This window comes from Chiloscyllium punctatum, chromosome 6 (assembly GCF_047496795.1).
Source record: "Chiloscyllium punctatum isolate Juve2018m chromosome 6, sChiPun1.3, whole genome shotgun sequence".
Taxonomy (NCBI): domain Eukaryota; kingdom Metazoa; phylum Chordata; class Chondrichthyes; order Orectolobiformes; family Hemiscylliidae; genus Chiloscyllium; species Chiloscyllium punctatum.
In genome coordinates, this window is record NC_092744.1 from 52,646,720 (window position 1) to 52,671,759 (window position 25,040).

General features: G+C 37.3%; 2 protein-coding genes across 2 annotated transcripts in view; one reads left to right on the plus strand and one right to left on the minus strand.

Annotated features, from left to right (window-relative positions):
• LOC140478499 (transient receptor potential cation channel subfamily V member 6-like) overlaps nucleotides 1-7,517 on the plus strand; it is a 35,719-nt gene extending 28,202 nt beyond the window's left edge. Inside the window, exons 13-17 of the mRNA XM_072571757.1 lie at nucleotides 2,935-3,100; nucleotides 5,116-5,182; nucleotides 5,771-6,039; nucleotides 6,438-6,547; nucleotides 6,639-7,517. Coding sequence (XP_072427858.1) covers nucleotides 2,935-3,100; nucleotides 5,116-5,182; nucleotides 5,771-6,039; nucleotides 6,438-6,547; nucleotides 6,639-6,783 — 757 coding nt within the window. The 3' untranslated portion in view covers nucleotides 6,784-7,517. The remainder of the gene's footprint in view (nucleotides 1-2,934; nucleotides 3,101-5,115; nucleotides 5,183-5,770; nucleotides 6,040-6,437; nucleotides 6,548-6,638) is intronic.
• Nucleotides 7,518-11,222: 3,705 nt separating this feature from the next.
• LOC140478421 (uncharacterized) overlaps nucleotides 11,223-25,040 on the minus strand; it is a 39,681-nt gene continuing 25,863 nt past the window's right edge. Inside the window, exons 6-9 of the mRNA XM_072571687.1 lie at nucleotides 23,756-23,874; nucleotides 21,434-21,576; nucleotides 20,225-20,422; nucleotides 11,223-11,334 (exon numbers count right to left, since the gene is read on the minus strand). Of these exons, the coding sequence (XP_072427788.1) occupies nucleotides 11,223-11,334; nucleotides 20,225-20,422; nucleotides 21,434-21,576; nucleotides 23,756-23,874 (572 nt within the window). The remainder of the gene's footprint in view (nucleotides 11,335-20,224; nucleotides 20,423-21,433; nucleotides 21,577-23,755; nucleotides 23,875-25,040) is intronic.

The window sequence follows — 25,040 nt, forward strand, 5'->3', positions numbered from 1 at the left end:
TGAGAGGTCAATGTAAAAGTCTGATGACAGCACAGAAGAAGCTGTACTTGAATCTTTTCATACATTCACTCAAAACTTTGTATCTCCTGCCTGATGGAAGAGGGTAGAACAGAGTATAATTGGGGTGGGTGGGGTCTTTGATTTTGCTGGATGATCGATTGTCTGAGAAAATTGAACTTGACCAGCTAGCTGCAACAGCGTACAGAATTGATTTCTTAACTTCTGTAACTGAGACCCAGGGCCTAATTTCTTTGTGTGCCTCAGCTCTTAATCATTTGGTGTGCATTGTTGTTGGTCAATTTTCCAACCAGAAAATCCCAGTGTTGTCAGACTGGGTTCAGCAATTGATTAAAATCTGACAAATCTTGTGTGCATGATTTAGCATGCTATGGAATAGTGGTTGTTATGTATTGTAGTTGTATATATTATGTTGGGACAGAATCCTTTTAAGAATTGAGTCATGTGAGCACTGGTGAGTCACACTGGATAGTCATTAGCCAGGTTTACAGGTTTGTTCAGATTTTTATTGAACTTTTACAGAGTGCACAGCTATGGAATAAAACCTCCCTGTTGCATTGCAATAAATGATGTGTTCAAATGCTCTTTAGTTCTGATTGAAGCCTAATAACTACTTAGTACAGAATACTTTGGAAGTGTTGCAGAATAATGGGACAAGAATCATTCCAACTTTAGTAGCTTGAGCTAGGAGGAAAGCATTAAAACATTGCCATAACTTAAAAATGATTAATTATGCTTACAGTGTTATACATACTGTAACATAATAATAAATTGCCTTTGATAAATTTAATCAAGAATCCTACTTTACAATAAGGTAATATAGTAAGTTCAGAGGATCTGAGAACAAATTAGTGAAAAGGAAATCATTCTAAGATATTAGAGGGAATGTCTTCATTTAAAAGAAAGTAAATATTCAGAATAATCCATTAGGTAACACTGTGGGAAACTAACTTCAGGGACTTTGGAATTTAAAGGCTGAAAATATCAAGTACTCGTGTTTTTTTGGGCCAAATGACTTTTTCTTGTTCTTTACTTTCATTATCTTCATATAATTTAAAAGTGTAGTGTATATTTTTCTTTACTATTTTTTGTGCATAAATTGTTTGAGTCTTCCATGAAATTGATGGATGTTAGCAATTTGGATATCTGGAGATCAGATTTGGAGATCAATAATAGTGAACCCTTTACACTGTCCTAATAAATCCCTTGATTCTAACTTTGCACGTACATCGCTTTTTGTCCCAGCAGTGTGTTTCTACCTTCTTCAGTAGCCCCTCTGATTTGAGATATATTCCCAGTATAGGAACAGAAAAGAACGGTAAATTTTGATTACTGACTCACAAGCTCAGGCCTTTCCAAAGCCATTCAAAGTCATTTGAAATACAGGCAGGTGTCACATATTTGTAATTGTATGGAATGTATACACTTCAAATAACAACTAAATTGAGATTGTCTATAACTCGACTGTCATAACTGGCTTTAAACCCAGAAACAACTAAATATCTTGTTAACCTAGTATACCACTTAATTCTTACCTTACATATGGCTTTAGTCAATTTTAAAATAGTGAAAGTTGAATTGTTAACAGATTAAAGTAATTTTGCTGACTACTGCATGACTGATCAAGTTTTATTTGAATCCCCTATAGGTAGTCAGTGATCAGACATTAAATACGTTTGAATAGCAAGAAAAAAAAGCTTGCATTTATATAGCAACTTCGTAGCTACAACAAATCTTAAGGCATGTCACAGCTGGTTAATTATTTTAGAGGTGCAGAACTGGCCTTAAAACAGCATGTTATGGCAATAAACTTGGCAATCAGTCCACTTAATTGTGGAAAAGACCACTCATTCGTCTCTGGCATGAATAAGCTTATGGCGGGATGACATTTAAACTCCTTATTATGTCAGTTATACCTGAGCCCACCAGAATTTGGTGGTGCCTTGTGATTTACATGAGAGATCCACAATGTTCGTCAACCTCGAAAAGACAGTAGGTCCATTTTGCAAGAAGCAATTAATGCCCAATTGGGGAACCTGGGTGAGCAGTGTTGTGGACGCTGAAAGCTATGCCCCTCACTTTATCTCCAAATTATCTAGATGCTACCCCTACAGCCATCTCACCCATGACTGTCATCCTGTCCTTACTCACCTTGTACCCTGTGTCCCTCAGTGATTCTAGGTCCCTCTCTGTGTGCGTTACCTGCAGTAACCACCATTTACTCAGGATCCTAACTCTTGGGGAAGGTTGGCCAGATAAGCACTTAATCTGGCTTAATTTGCCTTTGAGAAGTGACACAGGTTTCCCACTGTTTGCTAATCAGTGGGCTTAAATCATGTCAATTACATTAGCTTTGTCTCAATTACATTAGCTTTGTCTCAATTACATTAGCTTTGCTGCAATGTTGGCAAGCACAGAAACCAATTTGCAAGAAAGGCACCATAAAGAGCAGAGCGACAAAATAGCTTAGTAATCAATTGAGCTATTTTAGTGTTGTTGATTCATGGGTAAGTGTTGGCAAGGACTTTAGAAATTACTTCCTCCTGGTTGTCCACTTGAGAGAGCAGATGGGATATAATTTTAATGTCTCACTGAAAGACGATGCCTCCACAGTGCAGGACTTCCTTCTACTGCACTGGGAGTGATGTTGTATCCATGACATGTATTCAGTGAAGAGCAACACTAATGAGCCAAGAGAGAATGCATATAATGTTGAATAGATATACATTTATATAACGTGTCATGATTTTTCATGATTTCTTTTGTTGCTCCAGCACATAAATGTTATATTTTTGGAAGAATATGTGGGAAGACTATAACTAATTTTTGCAAAATTATAACTATATAAAATACTAAAATGACTCACTCCAAGTTTGACCTTATGGTTGATCATGATGCACCTTTCTATTGCTCCAGGGTCTGTTACTCCCTTTTAATTGCTGTGGCAGTCATTATGAGAATCCATGCTGATGCTGGAGAAGCAGTTCCAATCTCCTTTGCTTTGATCATCGGGTGGTGCAACACCATCTATTTTGCCAGAGGTTTTAAAACATTTGGGAAGTTTTCTATTATAATACAAAAGGTAAGAAAACAGGCTGAAGTCATTTAGTAAAGTCGGCCAAGAGCTATAACATAATAGGCCAGAGTTTGTGGTCAAAATTATGGTAACATTAACAACCCTCACCATTATTGATATTCAAAGCACATAACAACTTCAGGCGAGAGAAAGTAAATGTTTTGAAGGGTAAAAGCTGTCTAAGATGTGTCACTTTATTATTAGATTCTCAAAAACAGTATCTCAATGTTTAACATTCCATCAATACAAATTAAATAGTGTGTCATTCCGCCATGTCAGTAATAGTTATAAACTAAATTTGCCTGAAAGTAGGGGTTTGTCCATTTAAGCCTAAATACCCTTTAATTGGTGTAATAAATCTTAATTTTAGCTGGCCAACCTCTTTGGCATTGCAACTTAATTATTACAAGTGTGGACTCTCATGCACTAAATTTTAATTACAGATGTTTATATTTACATTTTTTTCTGTCATGTCTCCTTAATCCATTCTTTCTTTCTCTTCCATTGTTTTGTTCTTCACTTCATTTGATATTGAATTCAATATTATTGTAACTTATTCTTACTGGTTCAAAGTCTACACTATCCAATAGTTAAAGATAGATACAGTTTTATAAAAAGAACTTGCATTTCTGTAACAATTTTCACAACTCCACTGTGTACTAGAACACTTGCCAGCAATCTTAATGTGGTTGAAGTGTGGTCACTGTTGTGATATAAGAAATATGGCAGCTAATTTATGCAGAAATCCTACAAACAGCAATGTAGTAAGGACCAGATAATCTGTTTTTTAATCATTGAGGGACTAAAGTTGAATAGGACATCAGAGATAGCTTCTTTGCCCTTCTTTGCAATAGGGCTAGGGGAGTTCTTTTACATCCACCTAAAAGCAGTTTAATAACAATTCATTCAAGTTAAGAGATAAATTGTCTTGGATTAATAACTGATCCAAAAGTCAGCACATTCGAGAATGTCACCTGCCCTTATTAGCAAATACAGTAGTTTGGCTTGAACCCACAACTATGTAGTTCTTGAAAGATAAATTATATGAATGGAAGCAAGCTGACAGTGATTATTTAATACACTCTATTATTCCTTGAAATGAATTTTTCCTTTAATTTATCATGAAATCCCTCCTCTAAAAACGTTAACTAGAAAATTGATTGAAGCAATCATTTTTTATTTTCCTTGCAATTTTTCTCATGTCATGGGCCTCTTGAAACATGGTACCAAGAGGTAGGAATCAATTTTTGGAAATTCATTCATTTAATCTTATCTATTGTAAATAAGAGACAATAAAAACTCAACTGACATCTTGTTCTGCAGAGGTCAGAGGCCATTTTGCATGATGTGACAAAATACCTAAAGATATTATGGTACTGAAATAAGTACATGGCAGCCTCTAATGAAGGAAACTGGGAAATGTCTTCAAAGGATATTTTCATTTAATTGGTTTTTTGAGTCCTCAAAATCATGCTTGATCACCATTTTTTGGGGCAAGAGGAGGAATGGGGGTCAATAAGAAACATGGAGACAGAAACATATCTGTCAATTTGAAGCACAAATCACTGGTTGTGGAATAATGTTCCTTTTATCACCAGTACTAAAATTAATTCCATAGATGTCATAAGATTTTGAAATGTTGCAAATTTAGGCAAAGATCAGATGTTATTTTTGTCTACTGGAAAAGTATCAAAAAACTACAATTAACAAACTTATTGTTGAAACAATATATTTCTAAGGGTATGTAGTGAGATCTAAGAATTCCATTCTGGATATTGTGTTGGTGTACTTTAATGTTTTTGTAGATTTGTTTACCTAATATTTTCATTGTTAATGAGAATAGGTAAATATGCCCTTTTTTGGTGATAAAGCAATTCATTTAGAATATCAAGTTACATATTTATCATTTATTTTTGCATTCTTTATCATTAATGATTTAAACTCATTCAGCCATTTTAGATGCTGAGATAAACAGCAATTGTAGCCAAATATCATATTTGTGTATCTTCATTTCCTTACAGCTAATATTTGGAGATTTTATGCATTGGTGCTGTCTTGTATTTATCTGTATCATTGGATTTACCTTTGGTATGTGTTTCATCTGAATAAATATCCATTTGTAACTCTTTTTCTAAAAAAGTAGAATGGCAGCTGGAAAATGTTTTGGTCTAATTTTATAAGTTAAACTCTTGCTGCTGATAAAGAAGTAATTTAGAATAGGAGAATGTGTGCTCCTCCCTACATCAAACCTCTGTTTTTAAAAAAGAACAGTAATTTTAATTGCAGGTCTAGATGTGCATCACCAGTGCTTGCTCATTATAATTGTCTAACTGCCATATTGTTAGCTGGGAGAAATACTTGCTCTCCTGAACCAGTTTTGGTATCAAACCATTCTTCATTGTTTAATTTTAAGTTGCCACTTTTTTTCTCTATAATCTTTGCTCAAAATGTTAAAATGTAATGATGTGGTGTTAGTTACTAACATCAATACTTTGACTTTAGGTACATACATAACTAGTTTTAAATATTGTTGATCCTGGTCTTACTGCAAATCAATAAATTGTAATAAAAGAATAAGTAAAATAACACTTAGGATACTGTAGTGATTGTGGAAGTTTTAATTGATAAACTCTATGGTTTTCTGAAATGACCTTGTATTTCATTTCTTTCCTCTAGCATTTTACCTTATGTTTCAGACTCTGAATTTGGCAGATTATCCGTATTTTAGGGATTTTTCAATGACATTGCGCACCACGTTTGAGTTGATGATGGGATTGATGGATATTCCTCTTCCTTATAACAAGCCGACTCCCAACAATATCTATATTGCTTATGTCATGTATATGCTGTTTGTATATCTCCTGCTGTTAAATTTGTTGATTGCAATGATGGATGACACATACTGGAGAATTGCACCAGAGACAGAGGAGCTATGGAAAGTACAGGTAAACCTTGCTTTCTTTTAATGTAGCTTGTTAGCCACAACAAATTAAATAAAGGACAGGCAGACATTGTGATCAGGAGTGAGGCAATATAATTCATACTGAGACATGGCATCACTTGTTTATGGAATATACTATTTTTGTATTTGGCACTATCATTTGTGGCGATATAGCATGATATGATGAATTAATTTTCTTCAAGACTGCAGTAACTTGGCATACTCAATCCAATTATTTAAGCAGTAGGAGAAACACTAGCTCATACTTTCTGTGAGGTTAATGATAAATATATTTTCCCAGTGTCTGTGCCTGTATATGTATAAATATCTTGACCAAACATTTGGATTAATTTACAACAGATTGTGCTTTCATGGTTACTACATATCATTTTTCCTTCCCAGATTGCAGCCACCATACTGCTTCTAGAGCAACGAATGCCATCATTTCTGAAGATCCGCTCAGGAGTTCCAGGAAGATCTCTGGGTTTTGATGATGACAAGTGGTATATTGGGTATATGGAAAATTATGTTTCATGATTTCTCATATTCATAACTAAGCCAAAAATGTGTTTTCCTTTATCTGAACTGTGTATTTTTATATAGGGTTGAGGAGATTCTCCCTGAGACAGAAGGAGGAGCTGGCATAAGCACACAGAGATATTCACAAAACATAAGATGGGACGTGGTTAGAAGAAATCTTGGAAAAATCATAAACATGAAAGATTCTTCTGAATCTACCATTTTATAAGAAGCAATAGTGAATTAATAATCTGTTTCTCAAATGAACTATGTTTAATTAAAATTGCTAAATTTTTGATGTTAGTTATTTCCCATATAGAGGCTGAAAGAAAATCAAAAGCAGTTATTTCCCCTAAAAATATTATGTAGCTCCTATACTATGAATAACCTTAGTGGAGTTATTTTTCATGTTTTATTGTTCAAAGATAAGGCCTGTTTTCCTGAAAATATGAAACTTTTTTAGTAAGCAATCTGTTGGAACCTTTGGTCCAGAAGACTCCATGCAGTTGGACCTCAAAGGTGGAAGTAGCCATTTACTTTGTTTTGGCATGAAGTTATTTTACACAGGAAGTGTTCTGAACATCTGGACAAGTAAGCCATTAGATAACTGGAATCTACACAGAAATGATCAGATGGCTGTAAAGAAAGCTTTTATTATAATATTAAATAGTCTCTTGGGAAATCTAGGTCAAAAGGAGCAAAGGAGATAAGTTAAACTAGGAAATAGCGATTTCAAGTTGGACTTCCATGGAATCTCAATGATTTCCAAAGATAGAAGGGACCGATTTCATTTTGCCAACCCCTATTCCCAGTGCACTCAATTTATGTCAAAATTGTATGAAGGTGTGGGTTATTGTAGGTTGCAAATCAGTACCCCCATCCTGCCTGGCTCCACTTAAAAGTCCTAGTCCTCCATAGGCCAGGTTTTCGAGGAGTTCTGAATCACTGAACCTTCAAGATATTGTGAACCATAGTCTGGATATTGAAACCTTTTGAAAGGTAAGTTCAAATGTTCTCACCTATACCCCCCCCTCCCCACCCAATCCCAATGTATGCCCCTTCATCCACTCATCGTAATCCCTCAGTAGTCCCCCGGTCTACCTGTACCCCCTTATTCTTATGCCCATTGCACTTCATAAACTCCAGACCAAGCTGTGACCAAGCCCCCAATTGCCATATACATTCTATGCAGAGCTATTAGTAATAATGTCATGCATGAAAAAAGATCTTTAAAATATTAGTCATTAATCCATTACTATCTGGAAATACTGTTTTTACCACTGGTTATAAAGATGCCAATCACTCAGATTTTCAAAGTATAATGTGTGTGGTGGCAATCAAATGGGTTGCTTTGAGCTAGACGGTGTCATGCATTTTTGGTGCATTTGGAGCTGCACTCCTCCAGGCTAGTGGAGAATATTCCATCACACTCCTGATAGATTATAGGCTGTATGAATATGTTATTGCAAAATTTTCAGCCTTTAACCTGCTCTTATCACCCTACTTTGTCAAAGGCTGGTAAAGTTAAGTTTGTGATCAATGGTAAGGCTCCTGTGAGGTTGATAATCGGTATTCATAGTTAGTAATGCCATTCAATATTAAGGGAGATGGTTAGATTCGTTGCTTAGCACTTTTGTGGTGTTAATATTACTTGTCACATCATATCAAGCCTGAATGTTGTCTAAGTCAATTGGCAAAAAGGTGACTGTTATCCATTCATAGTTGTGCAGCAGAGCAATGTTATTATGAATACCAAATATCATATTTTTCTTTTCGGAAAGAAGTTTTGTGCCCTTTTCATTACTATTACAATCAACAAACAAAATTAGATACATGTAATTTTGTTGTGGAAATGTTTCTTTAATTTAAATGATATTAATAATTATGGATCAAAATATGGACATAGTATGGCACATCATTTATTCTCTTGTACTGCAGTAAATTTCAGAGTATCTGTTGTTAGCAAGGTAAGTTTAAGCTTGCTGTGTCAAGTAATGGACTATTTATGAACAAACAGGATCAAAATAAAAGCAGAAATTAAATAAATTTTCAGTTAATCTGTTTTTCTTTGCTTCTCACCTGCGTTCTTTGACTGAATGGATGCCTGATACTACTAAATCTGACTATATATATTTGATCAAATATATCTGAAATGCAATGAAAGATCCTGGTCCCCGTCTCTCTGATTTACCGAGTGTGAGTGTGTGTCTCTGTGGTTGGGGCGGCGGGGGGGGGGGGGGTATAAGTGTCTGTGAGACGGTGTGTACGCACACACATATACACACTCTCTCACAGACACTCATAATTCCCACCACCCCCACACACATACACCCACATGCACCCATACACATATAAGTTTGTGGGGTGAATTTGTACTTGCAGAATTACATTTTATTTTGCTCAAAAACTGCATGAATCCTGTAAATCCATTTTTTAGATAAGAATCAGCCTGACCATTGTGGCACAGACAGCCTCACAGGGAGTTAACACCTTCAATATCTTATCTGGGCCGAGATGACACCAATTGTTAAAGTGCACTTGAGAATGTAACTTTTAAAAAAGGTTTTGTGATTTACACATAAAAGAACTGAAACCAACATGGTCATTCTAAAAGATGAGAGAATTAACAAACAATCCAGGTCTTTTTCAACATATAATTTCAGTTACATCACACTGTAAACTTTTGCTATAAATTCTGTGTCTTACAATCTTATTCTCCATTATCACCTGATGAAGGAGCAGTGCTCCGAAAGCTAGTGCTTCCAAATGAACCTGTTGGACTATAACCTGGTGTAGTGTGATTTTTAACTTTGTACACCCCAGTCCAACACTGGCATCTCCAAATCAGGTGTGCATTTAAGGTTCCCTTGTTTAAGGAAGGAGATAAATGTTCAGCAAGTGGTTCAGAAAAGACGTATTGAATCATTTTCTGGAGTGAGTAGGTTTTCTAATGAGGATAGTTTAGGCAAACTAGGCTTGTTTCCATTGGAATTTAGAAAAGTGATACATACACTTGATTGGTGTATGGGGCCTTGACAAGGTGAATGTGGAAAGGATTTTTCCTCTTGCTGGTGCATCAGTACGAGGGGACACTTCTAAAATTAGGATTTTTCCTTTTAGGACAGAGATGAAGAGAACTTTTTTTTCAAAGGGCTGTGCATCTTTGAAACTATTCTTCAGAATGCAGTGAAAGTAGGGTCATTGAATGTTTTTTAGGACAGGGATGGATAGATCCCGTTTATGCAAGAGAAGATTATCATGGGTAAATGGGAGTATAGAATTCAGAATACAAATATATCAACCATTACCTTATTGAATGGTGAAGCAGGCTAAAGTGGTCAAATGGTCTACTTCTGCTCCAAGTTCATATATTTATATCTGCTTGACCTACAACCATCAGCTGAGATTAAAACAATATGTATTGCTTCTAAGTCAAACAGCAATGCAGCATTATTCAAATTTTATTGCTTTTATATTAATGGAATCAGAAGAGAAAGCTCAAAAAGTACCAAACCTCGGGCAAATTATCTTGGGAGAAGATGGATTGATTTAATTTTGTATTAATACAGTACTGGTAAGTTTACATAAGAAACAGGAAAATTATGTCTCTTCAATAAATGTTGCTAAAAATGTTAGGACTCCAGTTGAGAGAAATGTGGAAGTCTAAATGGGCTTCACAATTCACTCTGAATTGCTGTCAAGGCTGGTACTATATTTATTTCCCATCCATAGGTGGCCAAAGAATAACATTGGAATTTTCAATTATTTTAACCCAAATTCAACATCTCAAATAGGTAGTGGATTTGGAATGACATTATTATGTTGTTGGTTGAGATATCTGGATGACTAGTCCAATAAAATATCTATTACTATCACCTGTTTAATGATGCTACATATTTAATCAATGCAGAATGCAATTAACAAAACAAGTAAATTGTATGAACTGCACAACCTTCAGAGGAAGTCATGATTGGATTGAATGCTCTGGGCAGGTGCTGTGTATAAATCTGATCACCAAGGACAGTTCCACAGTAGTTTAGATCAGCGTGGTGTTGGAAAAGCACAGCAGGTCAGGCAGCATTTGAGGAGTAGGAAAATTGACATTTTGGGCAAAAGCCTTTCATCAGGAAGGGCTTTTACCCAAAATGTCGATTTTTTTTTTCCTGCTCCTCTGATGCTGTCTGACCTGCTGTGCTTTTCCAGCACCACTCTGACCTAAACTCTGGTTTCCAGCATCTGCAGTCCTCACCTTTGCCTAATTCCACAGTAGTGTCAAATGATCTGGAATCTCTTGAGAACCAATTTGACACTGTATTGGAGGGATTTGAGGTTCTTTTTGGATTATGAACAAAGATGCTTGGAATGTCACAACTATCTTGTAATCTGTGACAAGCATTTTCAAAGACTCTTTAGACAAAATCATATGTAAAATTGAATTGGATTTGTTTATTACACATCTGAAAAGCATTATTCTGTGAACATATTTATGCACCAATGTAATTCATCAGCACTTTTTAAACAATTTAAAACATTTTCTGAATAATTAAATTAAAAAGTAACATGTAATATATATTCAACACTCATTACTTCTAAGTTATTTAACCATGATTAAAAATGGTTAAAAGAGATTTATGAAACTGTCTTGCAAAAGCAGCTCTTCATTAATAGTTAGGAAATAGTGCATGTTCTGGAGATTACAGGATGGTCCACTGGTGCACAGTCAACTAGCAACTTAGGAATTCCATCTAATATCTTCAGGTTTGGCAATGAAGAGAACACTCTGGAAATAATGAAACATTCATTCTTAAACTTTTAAAGTAAAATTATTTTTTTTTCCTCATGGTTTAAATCAGTCAATCAGAAGACATCACAATTTTATTCCCTAAGTATTATGTTTTCTCAGTCTTGGATTTTGTAACAGTTAATTGGTTGTCATTATTGAAATGGAAAAAGAGTGAGTATAAAATGATTAATTTCACAGCTTTAAGCCTGAGAAACTGACTCTAGCATGCCACAGCACTTGCTCAATTGCAGTCCAGTTACAAAATAGGTCCTCAATGGGTGTTAAACTTTCTAGCTTTATGTACAATTGACCTCACTCATTAAAGGAAGTACTGACAAAATGACAGTCATTATACTTCTGATATGTTTGATCATGTGCACTCTCTGACAAAAAAAAGATAAACTATAGACCTATCTTGTGCCCAAAAATAAAATCTAACTAAGTTCCAATCCAGTTCCCTGCCTTTCTGTTCCTCTAAGAGCTAAACTGGAATAACATTATGCTATTATTTGTGTCAATACCAAATTTCAAATGTTTGGTGCCATTCCCAATCAGCTTAATTTGCCTGGTCTTTTCTCATTAGCAACTGGAGGCTTCAGAGGAGAGTAGGGACCAGCAGGCCACTGTAGAATTTAAAGGGGGGAAGCCACTTCTAAGTGCTAACTCAGGTATAGATATTTTCTAAACAAACTTCTGTTATTAGACCCCTTTGGAGTAGGTGGGGCTTGGACTCTGGTCTATTGGCTCTTCCTTTGTACAAAGTACACTAACAATTTGATGTAGAGATTTCCAACTGTCTGCCCATTCACCTTTATTCCTGGCTTAAAAGATTACAGCCCCTGGCCAATCAAACTGGCTTTTCAAATTATTAACACACAAATATACACCAAATAAGTAGACAATCAACCCTGTTTTGTCAAGTGCTTAATTAATTTCTAATTTCAATTTGTAGCAGACTCAGAGCTGCTTCTTGTAATGACTAAATCCATGGGGGGGGGGAAGAAATTACTGCAAAATCTGAAAGTAGCAAAGTTGTGACTTAAAATAGGTGTTTAATTTGGAAAATATTGAGCAAACAGTTAAGCTTACATGAAGATATGGGAAGTGATTTCTGCTTGTAATTTCTGATGAAGAATGTAACATTTAGCCGAGAATCCAGGACTTTCCCATGGTTACCAGAACCTCCCTCTCCACTGTTCCTCAGATTCGGGAATTCACTCTGTGATGTCAGACACTGAAACTTACTTCAAAAAACTACAGGTCCTGTAGTATCATCGCTGTACTGTCAGACCCCAGGCCACTTCCCCAAACTATGGATCCCAGAGCACTACCCTCAATGATGATAATGCAGTGATCTAAAAACCAAAGACCTTTCAGTGGAGCCTCTGGTGTCTCTGGCTGCTTTTGGGATGGTCCATGTGACACCCCATATTGGGAAGGAGACCTCATTTGTGTTTTCTATGCAACCCCTGAAAATATCCAAATTGATATCATTTTAACATCAAACTGCCATATCATCTAATTTGAAGCACAATTTACAAACGTGGACAATTCAGGCCCTCTCAATATACTCTCTTTTGTCACTCACCAAAGACCATACATTTCCTGTAAGATAGATCCATCGCCAATGTTAGTTAAAAGACAAGACATCCAACTTGCACATAAGGTTATTTTGAATAATTTTCTTGTGGAGTTCATAGATTGTAGTTGGGATATTGTATTGAGTTGCTGAATTTGACAAAGTGTATGGCAGGAACATATCGTCATTGGCAACATTATCAGTGATGTCAGATGGCTTGGGCTATGTTACAGCCAATGCTTAGGTTTGGAAAACCTCCTGTTAAGACTCAGGAGATGCAGCTGTCTGTGTTGCCTTTTATGCTGCCGTTGGTAATTTAGGATTACCTTGACCTGGGAGCGAAATTACAGAATGCCTGTGATTATTTTGCAATGTTTGCCTGCATTGCCTACCACAGCTGAATAACTGCATTATGTGACAGTGTGTAAGCCTGGCATTCTTGGAAGACATTTATGAGTGATATGTAATTATGTGCAAGTCCTGAATGCCAGGAGCCACTAATGGCTGTGGAAGGAGGACTGATAAGAGTATTGGTAATTCTGCAGTGCTTGTTTCTCTGATATTGATGACAGCAATTTTCTCCATGTTGTACTAAAGGAGAACATTATTGGCATTCATTCATGTTTGTCCATCTCTGGATGCATTGTGAAGCATGAAATACTTGCACACTGTATCTGGATATGTTGATTCAATAGATGATGCATATCATTGACTATTAATATAGTACTTCCCAATGATCCATGCTGTGTTCGGATGATCATTGCATTCACAGAATTATTTTCTCAATGAATTGCACCATCCACTGTTTATGTAAAAAGTCAAATGCATATTCTTATATTGTTACCATACGTTGCCCATTCTTTTCCCTAATATTCATTGTCAGGCAAATAACACTCTGAATTATCAGTGGAGGTTGATATGCTACCTTATAATGAATCAGTAATGACATGAGTTCATATCATTCTGGTCAAAGCAAAGCGCATGAAGAATAATTGTTTGGTAAAAGAAAAAAAGTTGTTGCAGTTTCTGACAATTGTCAAAATTGCATTCAAATTGCAGAACTTTCTCCAAACATCCTCTCAGCTCCTCCTAGTGGCTAATCAAGGATCCTACTACTCCATCAAGTCAAAATTCTTATAGAAAGAAAGTGGTGTGATGATTCAGATGACAGTTCAGTTATCTGATTGTCAAAGCACTGGAAACAAAATGGTGAGAAATCACTTCCGTTAGGGATTTCACATCAGATGTGTGAGAAGTATAAGTTATATATGTTCAAGCTGAAATTCAAAAAGGTTAGGTCAGGCAGTTCTCCATAGCTGTTTTCTGGAAGAGCTACAGAAAATCAGTGTCTGCTTGTAAAGGAGGTATCTCTCAACTTCTAACAAAATCATAATGATTGATAAAGAACAATTCCACAGACATTCCATTCTTAAATCTGAATATTTTATATATTGGTGGAGTGTAGATATCAATACCAAAATGTTAGCAACTTTCAAGTTTTCTGACAAAGACGCAGAAATCTCTAATAGTGAGAAGTTGGGCAGCGCAGATGGTTGTAACTTGGATTTGCATCCTGACCGTTAGTAGCTAAAAATATTGACAATAAAATGATATCTGGTTTATATAGATCTGAAAGGGTTAATACTGAGAGTACTGTTAACACTACCCACTGTGATAGTGTCGTATGAATTTATGGGAAGAATGGCTTTGGATCTTGAAGAAGTGAGACACAACATCTGGCATTCCTCAATGTCTAACATATAATAAATCATAACTTGTCAAATACAAGAGACTCTTGGAGACCAGGAACTGGTTCTCCTTTACCACACGTGACACAGTATCTCCTCTGATTTCCTACACTTAAAGAGAATGTTGGCAGCAACCCTCAGCATGAGTAACAGTTCATAAAGCACAGATGATCTGCTACATCATGCAATATGCTATGCAGTGTTTCGGATTTGATTTGACTGTTCATACAACACATGGTTAGCAGCACTGTGAGATCTTCATCTCAGTTTAAAGTCACCTGCTCATACAGCACTTTGGCAAAAGTTACAGAAGTAATCCTCATAGCAATCCTCAACAAAGCAGAATACTTTAGGGAATGGCAAGAGCATTTCACAGCTGGTGAGAGGTATGCTGCTGCAGGAGGATTAACTACTTTTCATAGAAGGAGGATTAATAAATCCGAGGAGGATACAGGCTCTGTCCTAATGCAAAGATCTGTGAGACCAGTCCTGAATTCGAGTTCAGCAGTGAGGCAACGGACAGTAGAGATTCCATCAGTAAAGCTTAAAATCCCTGGTGGTCAGGGGAAGCTTTAAAACATGCATCAATTCAGACTACAAAAGCGAGAAGTAAAAACAATACTTAGAGCTCAGAATGAACGTTACCGTCATAGCAAGCAGGCACCACAAGGCACTTTGGCAAGAACAAGGCAGAGGAGGGCATGGTCAGTCATTCTCTAATCCCATTACTCCACTGGTCACAACATAAATTTAATTGATTTAACCAGTTCTTGATACAGCAAATCATATGTTTTCTCTGTATTAGACTTAAAATAAAAAGATCTATTATCCAGGTTCCTTTAATAAACACAAAATTGCTGAATTAGTTAACACACATTGGTTGTAATATGAAAGTAAAAATGGTTACACTTATAAAAAACTCAAAACAAACATACAAACAACACACCAGGTTAGGTGGGGTGGGGGGTGAGGAGTTGGTGGTGAGAGACAGATTTTTCACTTCCGTTGGAGAGATTCAATTAATATAAACAAAATGTTTTGCTTTGAAAATTTCAAGACAAATTGGCCAGGAGGATAAGGTTTCAGGTGTTTATATTGCTCCCAGTAAATGATCTGCCACACAAGATGGGTGCTGCTGAACGCATACAGTCATTACTGGGGACCTATGAAATTGCAGTCAGTCGGGAAACAACAATGGACATAGTCAAAGGCTTCTCATATGGGAGTAGTTGGACCAGAGCTCCAGAAATCACACTGAATCCACAAAGACTTTGCTGGAGACAAAACAGTTAAACTGTGCAGCTCCTTTCCTTCAAGGCTGGGCACCAACCAAATCTCCAAAGTAGATACTGCAACTTGACAAGTACATAGAAAGGACCTTCAGTAAAGAAGCAATTCCCACAAGGCAGGTGACTACCAAGTAATGCCTTGTTTAAAAATAAATGTTCCAATGTCTTTTTATTTGCCTTTTATGAAATTTGAGCAATTGAGTTTTCATTAAGTAACACATCTTCATCATAAGGAAAGAACCACAAAACTGATATAAGTCAAAGGTTGCAGACCCAGGGATAGCGCAATGCCAATAATTAAAGTTAGAACATTGGTTAGATTAAAAGCTGAAGCAGAGTTGGTTTAAACAGGGAAAGAAAGGTTGGAAGACTTCATTCATGCCACAGAAAATCTGGGAGATCCTTCATAAGATCCACAGTGAAGGCAAGAATCATTTAGTTAAAGTATACAGGTTAGGAATTATTCAATAAAACCACAAAAGGGTAACTAGGGAGAGAATAGGGCCCCTCAAAGATCAGCAAGGCGGCTTTTGTGTGGAGCCACAGAATAAATGAATATTTTGCATCAGTATTTACTGTGGAAAAGGATATGGAAGATATAGACTGTAGGGAAATAGATGGTGACATCTTGCAAAATGTCCAGATTACAGAGGAGGAAGTGCTTGAAACACATAAAGGAGGATAAATCCCCAGGACCTGATCAGGTGTACCCGAGAACTCTGTGGGAAGCTAGAGAAGTGGTTGCTGGGCCTCTTGCTGAAATATTTGTATCATCGATAGTCACAGGTGAGGTGCCGGAAGACTGGAGGTTGGCAAACGTGGTGCCACTGTTTAAGAAGGGTGGTAAAGACAAGCCAGGGAACTATAGACTGAGCCTGACGTCAGTGGTGGACAAGTTGTTGGAGGGAATCCTGAGGGACAGGATGTACATGTATTTGGAAAGGCAAGGACTGATTCGGGATAGTCAACATGGCTTTGTGCGTGGGAAATCATGTCTCACAAACTTGACTGAGTTTTTTGAAGAAGTAACAAAGAATATTGATGAGGGCAGATCAATAGATGTGATCTCTATAGACTTCAGTAAGGTGTTCGACAAGGTTCCCCATGGGAGACTGATTAGTAAGGTTAGATCTCATGGAATATAGGGAGAACATTTGGAGACAGAACTGGCTCAATGGTAGAAGACAGAGGGTGGTGGTGGAGGGTTGTTTTTCAGACTGGAGGCCTGTGACCAGTGAAGTGCCACAAGGATCGGTACTGGGCCCTCTACCTTTTATCATTTACATAAATGATTTGGATGCGAGCATAAGATGTACAGTTAGTAAGTTTGCAGATGACACCAAAATTGGAGGTGTAGTGGACAGCGAAGAGAGTTACCTCAGATTACAACAGGATCTGGACCAGATGAGCCAGTGGACTGAGAAGGGGCAGATGGAGTTTAATTCAGATAAATGCAAGGTGCTGTATTTTGGGAAAGCAAATCTTAGCAGGACTTATACACTTAATGGTAAGGTCCTAGGGAGTGTTGCTGAACAAAGAGACCTTGGAGTGCAGGTTCATAGCTCCTTGAAAGCATTTTAGTAATTAAAAGCATGTATCTTCCATATTGGACATGAGAAAGTGACAATATATATTTTAGATGCAAAACATAAGAAACTCTTCAATACAGCAGCAGAATTGTAGTTACTCTGAAATAAAAGTCATCCGACATAGAACCACATTAGGAAGACATAGCACCAGACAAAATATCAGGAAGGTGTACTTTTAAAGGTGGGCCACATGTAAGTAGATATCTTGGAGAAAGAGAGACTCTGAGGCACAGAATGGCTTCCAAATTAGACAGTAAACCATGAATTATACAAGTAGATACACTTCTGGATCCAACTGACGATGTAGCTTGCCAAAAGGTGGAAGAAGCAACAGATTATTTTATAACTCTTGAAAGCCTTTGACAATTATGCCAACCTCAGACCTCATAGAATCTTTGAAAGAGCAAGATTTAATCAGAGTTTAGCATCTAGATGAATCCATAGAAGATTTTATTAATGATAGCTACAGATAAATGGAGAAATGCGACTATATTGACTTCCAATCCGAATTCATGCAAGTCAGAAATGTTGTAGAGTTGCTGATGAGTCAGAGTTTTATTATAGTCCAAAAGAGGCCTGACTATGTAGAGCAAGCTGAGTTAAACAGAAGTCCCAAAGATACAGAGATCAATTCTAAGAGGGGAATATCAACCTTACTATAGGAGATCAGCAGAGTCTATTCAATTCCAAAGGCACAAAATCACAAATGATGCATGTGAGAAATCAATAGAGAGAGTAGGACAGGCACCAGACACTAAAAGTCCTTGTTCAACATTACTGAATCTTACAGGCACAGACATTGCTTGGCTATTAAAAGTGAATGCTTTAGCTGTCACCTCATGCAGTTGCAGTTAAAGAAAACGGTTCAAGCTTAGGACACAGTTTCTAGGGAGAAAAAAAAACAAGAAATCAAAATCAAAAAGCTGAAGTCTTCAAAAGAAGAAAAAGCTAAAATCATAGAATCTCTACAGTGATTAAGGCATGTATTCAAACTCAGGAATGAGAATTCTTAATTGGGAAGTAGGCATTGGTTTTCTACAAGTCAGCATCCCCTTTATTAGAGAGGTTTTTTTGTAGTATATCATTTATCTTAAGTATTTATGCCTCCAGCCCATGAAGTTCACATCGGCCTGCCAAAGAACATCCCACCAAGATTTCTGCTCCATACCCTATTCCTGTAATCTTGCAAGTCCCATGGCTAACCCACCTTGCCTGCATTTCCTTGGACGCTATGGGCAATTTAGCACGGCCAACCCAGCTAACCTGCCCAACTTTGAACTATGTCAGGAAGCTGGAGCAGCCAGAAGAAGCCCACACACGTACAGGGAGAATTTGCAAACTCCACACAGACAATCCCCTAGGGTGAAATCTAACCTAGGTCCCTGGTGCCGTGAGGCAGCGGTGCTAACCATTGAACCATTGTGCCTTCCTGCAAATTGTTCCTGGGAAAAATAAATGTTTCCAGACCATACATTTAGACACGCTAATATTTATGTCAATGGTCATCTCACAACTTTTAACTTAGGCAATGGGACAAGTGTCACAATATTAGTATAAAGGTAACCATGGTTAAAGAAACACTGTGCAGCTAACAGCATTGTAGCTACATGGTCTAGGAGGCATAAATACTTAAGATAAATGATATACTACAAAATAAACCTCTCTAATAAAGGGGATGCTGAATTGTAGAAAGCTATGCCTACTTCTCAATTAAGAATTCTCATTCCTGAGTTTGAATACGTGCCTTAACTTCAAACTTATTCAAATTGTGGAAGAGGTTAAACAGCAAGAATTGTTTAAGAGTTTATTTAAAATGTTATGAAACCTGAATATGAATACAGCATTACTTTGAAGAAAGGCTCTGAATCCTTATGTTTCAGTATACCCAGAAATATTCTGCACATATTAATGAAGCAAGTTCAGAAATAGTTTGAAGAAATAACAAGAATGGGCATCATTTCCCTAGTCACAAGAACAAACTAATGGTGCTTGAGCATAGTTCCTGTTCCTAAGATTAATTGTACCATTTGAATTTGTGTTGTCCTTTCACAGCTCAACAAGATGATGATGAGAGAATCCACCCTATGTATATGATTGATGAGAATTTAGATGATCTATCCAAAAGTAGAATTTTTCACAAAGCTTCAAGAAAATAATTGATTCCACAACTGCCACTGGATGAGCAAACAAGTTGCTTACTATATTCTTAACTCCATTTGGGATATTTTGTTGAACAGATTATGATGTGGGGTTGTCTTATTTCAGAGATTTATCAATGGACTTTGTAAAATATTTTTTAAAGATCTTTATGGAGCAATATGTCACATGGATGACATATTGATACATGGAGGCGCAGTTGGAGAGCATGATCTGAGAGTGTTTGCTGTCTGAAATAGCTTCTAAAACAAAAGAAACTGCATTATAATCACACACCAACATTTTACATGGTGTTTCAGAACACTTCAAATTCAAATGCAAACAAGTTGTCTGCTTTCTTTTTAACTTACTTCATAAGATGTGTAGATTTAGAAGACAGAATTATTGGTGATAATTTGTAATGTTTCCCCAGTCTTTGGCAATGATGTTGTTAAAGGTTTCTGTGCAATCATATTTAAAAGTGACCCTCAGATTTAAGCAACGAGTGATTTACATTTATAATTAATATTTTCCAAGAAAATTTACTTGGGTCTGTACTTATCCTGGAATTCACAGGGGTTCCTTTTCAAAGTTAGCGATTCGATTGGTGTTCCTCCCAGTTCATTAAGTCCTTTTAATGTGGCTATGTTGTTTTCATTTACTGATAAATGTTGAATTTGGGGAATTTTCGGCAGTTGTTCAAACGTTGTTAAATGATTCTTATTGAGATTAAGTTCTTTACATCTGTAGAAACAGAATAAACATATTATTTCCAGTTTGAATCGAAAGACTACCAAACTGTAGATAAATTTGGGTAATCAAAGCAGTAAGTTGCTTAAATTTCTCAATGACGAAAGATTGAGATAAATGCTGAAATAGAAAAATTATTAGTACAAGACACTAAGGTTAGGGAAGTTAAACCTTTTGCTATTTTAACTGAAACCAGAATGTATAGATTTTCAGTAAAAAAACATCAACACAATGAGTGACAGAAGTGAAATAAACAGGTTTGGAAAGAAGGTCTGTCCTGAATGTAGAAAAAGCAATTGGAACTTACTTGAAATAATTGTGATAGAAGCTCATGTGGTTAACAATGCACACAATTTCTAAAGGATTAAGGATCACTGTCTAGTGGCCAGTAATATTCAAGATTTTTAAAAGTCAAAGCTAGTGATTGAAATGATTTAAATCGGAGGCCTGTACAAATTTATCCAGGCCAAGCCCAGGATAAACATAAACAATCCTCACCAGAAATAAACCACCACACTTCTAAATGTCTAAAAGTGTATATAAGTTATATTAAATTGCATTTTAGTTATCACTGCCAATTAGGCAGGGATGCACTGCCAAATAATCATTATCAGTGGACAGACGCAATCATGTTCCATGCTCACCCAGGGAACCATCAATACTTTGTGGAGTAGTGATTGTTGGAATTGGAATTGGAGATATCTAGCATATGATTCCATGCATTTAGAAATGGAGATGGTGGATTTCATCAAGTCAAGAAACAGACACTCTCAGGGCTCCTGTGACATTTCTGCCTTATACATTAAATGATGAAAGGTAAACAACATAGCAAAAGGAAGGTGCTATACACAGAAAAAAAAACCCTTCATATAATAATAACATGTAGAACAAGTAACAAAGACATTCAGATATTTCCACAAAATACTGGAGTTATTAGACAGGAAGGGTTTAAATCTGAATAAATGGAGTAGCTATGGATCAATAGTTAAATGAAGTATTCCCTACCTTGGCAACCTGACAGAACTAAGATCTGTCAGAAAATTGTCCACCAACTGCAGCTTTTCCACTCGAATCAACCTGCAAAGAATCTTATAAAAGTTCTCCAACTGATAGGAATCACCAAGGCCTTGGTATGATAGGTTTACTTCCTGTATGTTGGAAATGAACATTTTTGTGAATTTTTGGCAAAAAATGCAGATGTATATCACAAGCTAAAATGGCTTAGAAACTTGTAATTTTTACTTATAATTCATAAGGTTATACAGTGATCCTGGTCAATACTGAGTAGGCCCATCTGAGATAGAATGCTAGAATTATTAACATTCAGTCCAGCAAAGCACAGGCCTGGAATTTTGTCTCCTGGATTGGGAGTGGAGCAACAGGGAATTTCCCAGTTCCAAAAGGCTGGCCCAGGTAAAAGAGGCCTGGAACTTTGGTGTCACTTTCCAAGGTGACAGGATTCCCTGAGAGTTGAGTCAGGTGACCTGGACAGAACCAGAGACTATTGGGTACGTATTCCAAATATCCCATCCACATCAACTCAGGCCAACCTATATTCACTATCCAGACTTTATAAGCCTTCATACCCTTCAAGCCAACATTTGCCACTCTACCTAATCCTATAATCAACTAGGAGAAAGTGAGGACTGTAGGTGCTGGAGATCAGAGTCAAAGAGTGTGGTGCCAGAAAAGCACAGCTGGTTAGGCAGCATCAGAGGAGCAGGAGAATCGATGTTTCGTGCATAAGTTTTATGCAAAGCCTCTTCCAAGGATGCCTACGTTGAAGATGTTCTCCTCCACCCTTTACATGGATCTCAGTGAGTCTCTCTCTCAGCAACTAACCTTATAAGCCTACCACCCTCCATGGCCTATGATTGTTCCCCCATAATCTTTTACAGCAGCTCTGTCAACTTAGTGCTAACTTGTTTTCCCCACCTTACACCTAGAATGTCCACTCACCTAGTATTCACCATGAGAGACCTCAAGATCTGTGCAAAGATGTAAAAATATAAGTTTCTACTGAATAAAACTCAGTGCATTTTTGACTTCCCTAAATTGAAAATGCACTCTCATTCTTAAAACCCATGTATAACACTTATATCCTTTCATTTGAATAAACATTACGAAATATGCAGTTTACTCAAATGCAGTAAGCATTGTAATTCAAACTCCCACATCAAAGATTCCAAAATTATTTGTAGCTGTCAATAAAACTACAAAATGGAATCCACTGTGACAATGGATCCTTGTGCTGCATTCGTCCAGTAATAAAAATCCTCAAACCAGTGCCAACAGATACACTGAACAAGAAAGCAATCTTGTATTTTTCTTTTAACTCTCTTGGCTTTGTTTTCAAAGATTTAAAGGCCTAGAATTTTTAGTGCCTGGCAGTCTTGATGTGGCAAAAATCTGGGTCAATAGTAATGATCATAGAAGTTATTATTTGAAAAGATTTTAAAGTGTTGCATTATTGCCATTATATTTTCAAAATTTATAGGTACCAGTTTGGTTTTCGTTTATTTAATAATAATTAAATAACTTTACAGCATTGAAGACCATTTGGACCACTATACCTGTGCTGGTGTTTTGAAAGTTATTGTCTCATACATTCTGATTAGGTTTCATAATCATTGTGTTTTAATGGTAAAGCTGTAAGATGCTGAGAGTATGAGTTGAGAGTGTGGTGGTTACAACAGGTTAGGCAGCATCCAAGAAGCAAGCGAATCAATGTTTTGGGCAAGAGCACTTCATCAGGAAACGTCGATTCTCCTGCACCTCGGATAATGCCTGATCTGCTGTTCTTTTCCAGCACCACATTCTCGACTCTGATCTCCAGCATCTGCAGCCCTCACTTCCTCCCTAATGCTGAGAGTATGTTGAGACTGGGGAGAAAGGGGGTTCAGGTTGGGTCCTGAGGAGTGTCAGGCCAGTGATCAGTGAGGAGAGGGAAGTTGGTGGGGGTGGGGGGTGGGGAGTCAGTCTAGTCTGGCACCAGAGGGATCAGGTTAGATCTGGCAGCATGAAGGATCAGATCAGGTTGAGTCAGGTCTGGTGACAGGGATGATCTGGTTAGGACTAGTTTGGCCCAATAAGGATGGAAAGGGGGTTCGGTGCCGGGGTGTTGGGTCAGGGTCTGGTGAATGTAGGTCATCTGGGTGGATTTGGAGGTGTGTGGGGTAAATATTGGGACTGTTAAATAGTAACTCAGGAGTTAGAACATGTATTTTGTGCTTTGTCTTATCCTGAGGAAATATTTCCCTTAAGTTTATTGGAGCCCTCTGAAGTTCCTGATGCTTTTCCACAAACAAAAAAAAAGCTAGCTCTCACCAGGCAGTTCTCCCAGTTTTCCAGTAATCTCTGATCCAGTGTAGCTTGGCTTTGGCTTTGCTTCCTCTCAGCTGAAATTCTTCTTCCATCTTTGAAAAACAGATGCTGTGATGGAGGGCCTTTCAACACACAAATTTCATTGAATTGACATGTTCTGTTGATCATTTTTAAAGGCTAACCTTTAAACCTCCCAAAAATATTTATTCATTTGCATAATTTATAGGGTAATTGTAGATGACTCATATCTTGGCATAAGTACAATGATTTGGAATCCTCAAAAAATCCTTGATCTTTGCTCCATGCTGGGCTGATTCTGAGAACTGAATCAGTGGTGATTATAAAGCTAATTGCAATGAGTACTTACATTTTATTAAAGAGAAGCTTATAACTAGTTTTCTCTTAACTAGCATTCTATCTCAGCAATGTTGACCTTCTTTAATTCATGTCCTTCTGAAATATCAAATATCCTCACATATTCAGATTCCAACCATTAACCATATCTCTATAACAGCGACTGTATCATGCTCAATTCTTTACAGTTCTGCAATTAATTCTTCCATCATGTTATGAATATTGCATTAATTCAAATAAAGAGCTTTGAATTCTTCTCTTCTTGCCATTTTTTCTTCTCTGACCTTATCCACTGACGTTTTCTTACATTTGTATGCTCTAAGCCTTCTTGTCATACTCTGTATATTCAAGGAGAAAGTGAGGACTGCAGATGCTGGAGATCAGAGCTGAAAATGTGTTGCTGGAAAAGCGCAGCAGGTCAGGCAGCATCCAAGGAACAGGAGAATCGACGTTTCAGGCATCAGCCCTTCTTCAGGAATGAGGAAAGTGTGTCCTGCAGGCTAAGATAAAAGGTACGGAGGAGAGACTTGGGGGAGGGGCGTTGGGAATGCGATAGGTGGAGGAAGGTCAAGGTGAGGGTGATAGGCTGGTGTGGGGTGGGGGCGGAGAGGTCAGGAAAGAGATTGCAGGTTAGGAAGGTGGTGCTGAGTTCGAGGGATTTGACTGAGACAAGGTGGGGGAGGGGAAATGAGGAAACTGGAGAAATCTGAGTTCATCCCTTGTGGTTGGAGGGTTCCTAGGCGGAAGATGAGGCGCTCTTCCTCCAACCGTCATGTTGCCATGGTCTGGCAATGGAGGAGTCCAAGGACCTGCATGTCCTTGGTGGAGTGGGAGGGGGAGTTGAAGTGTTGGGCTACGGGGTGGTTGAGTTGGTTGGTCCGGGTATCCCAGAGGTGTTCTCTGAAAAGTTCCGCAAGTAGGCGGCCTCCTTTAT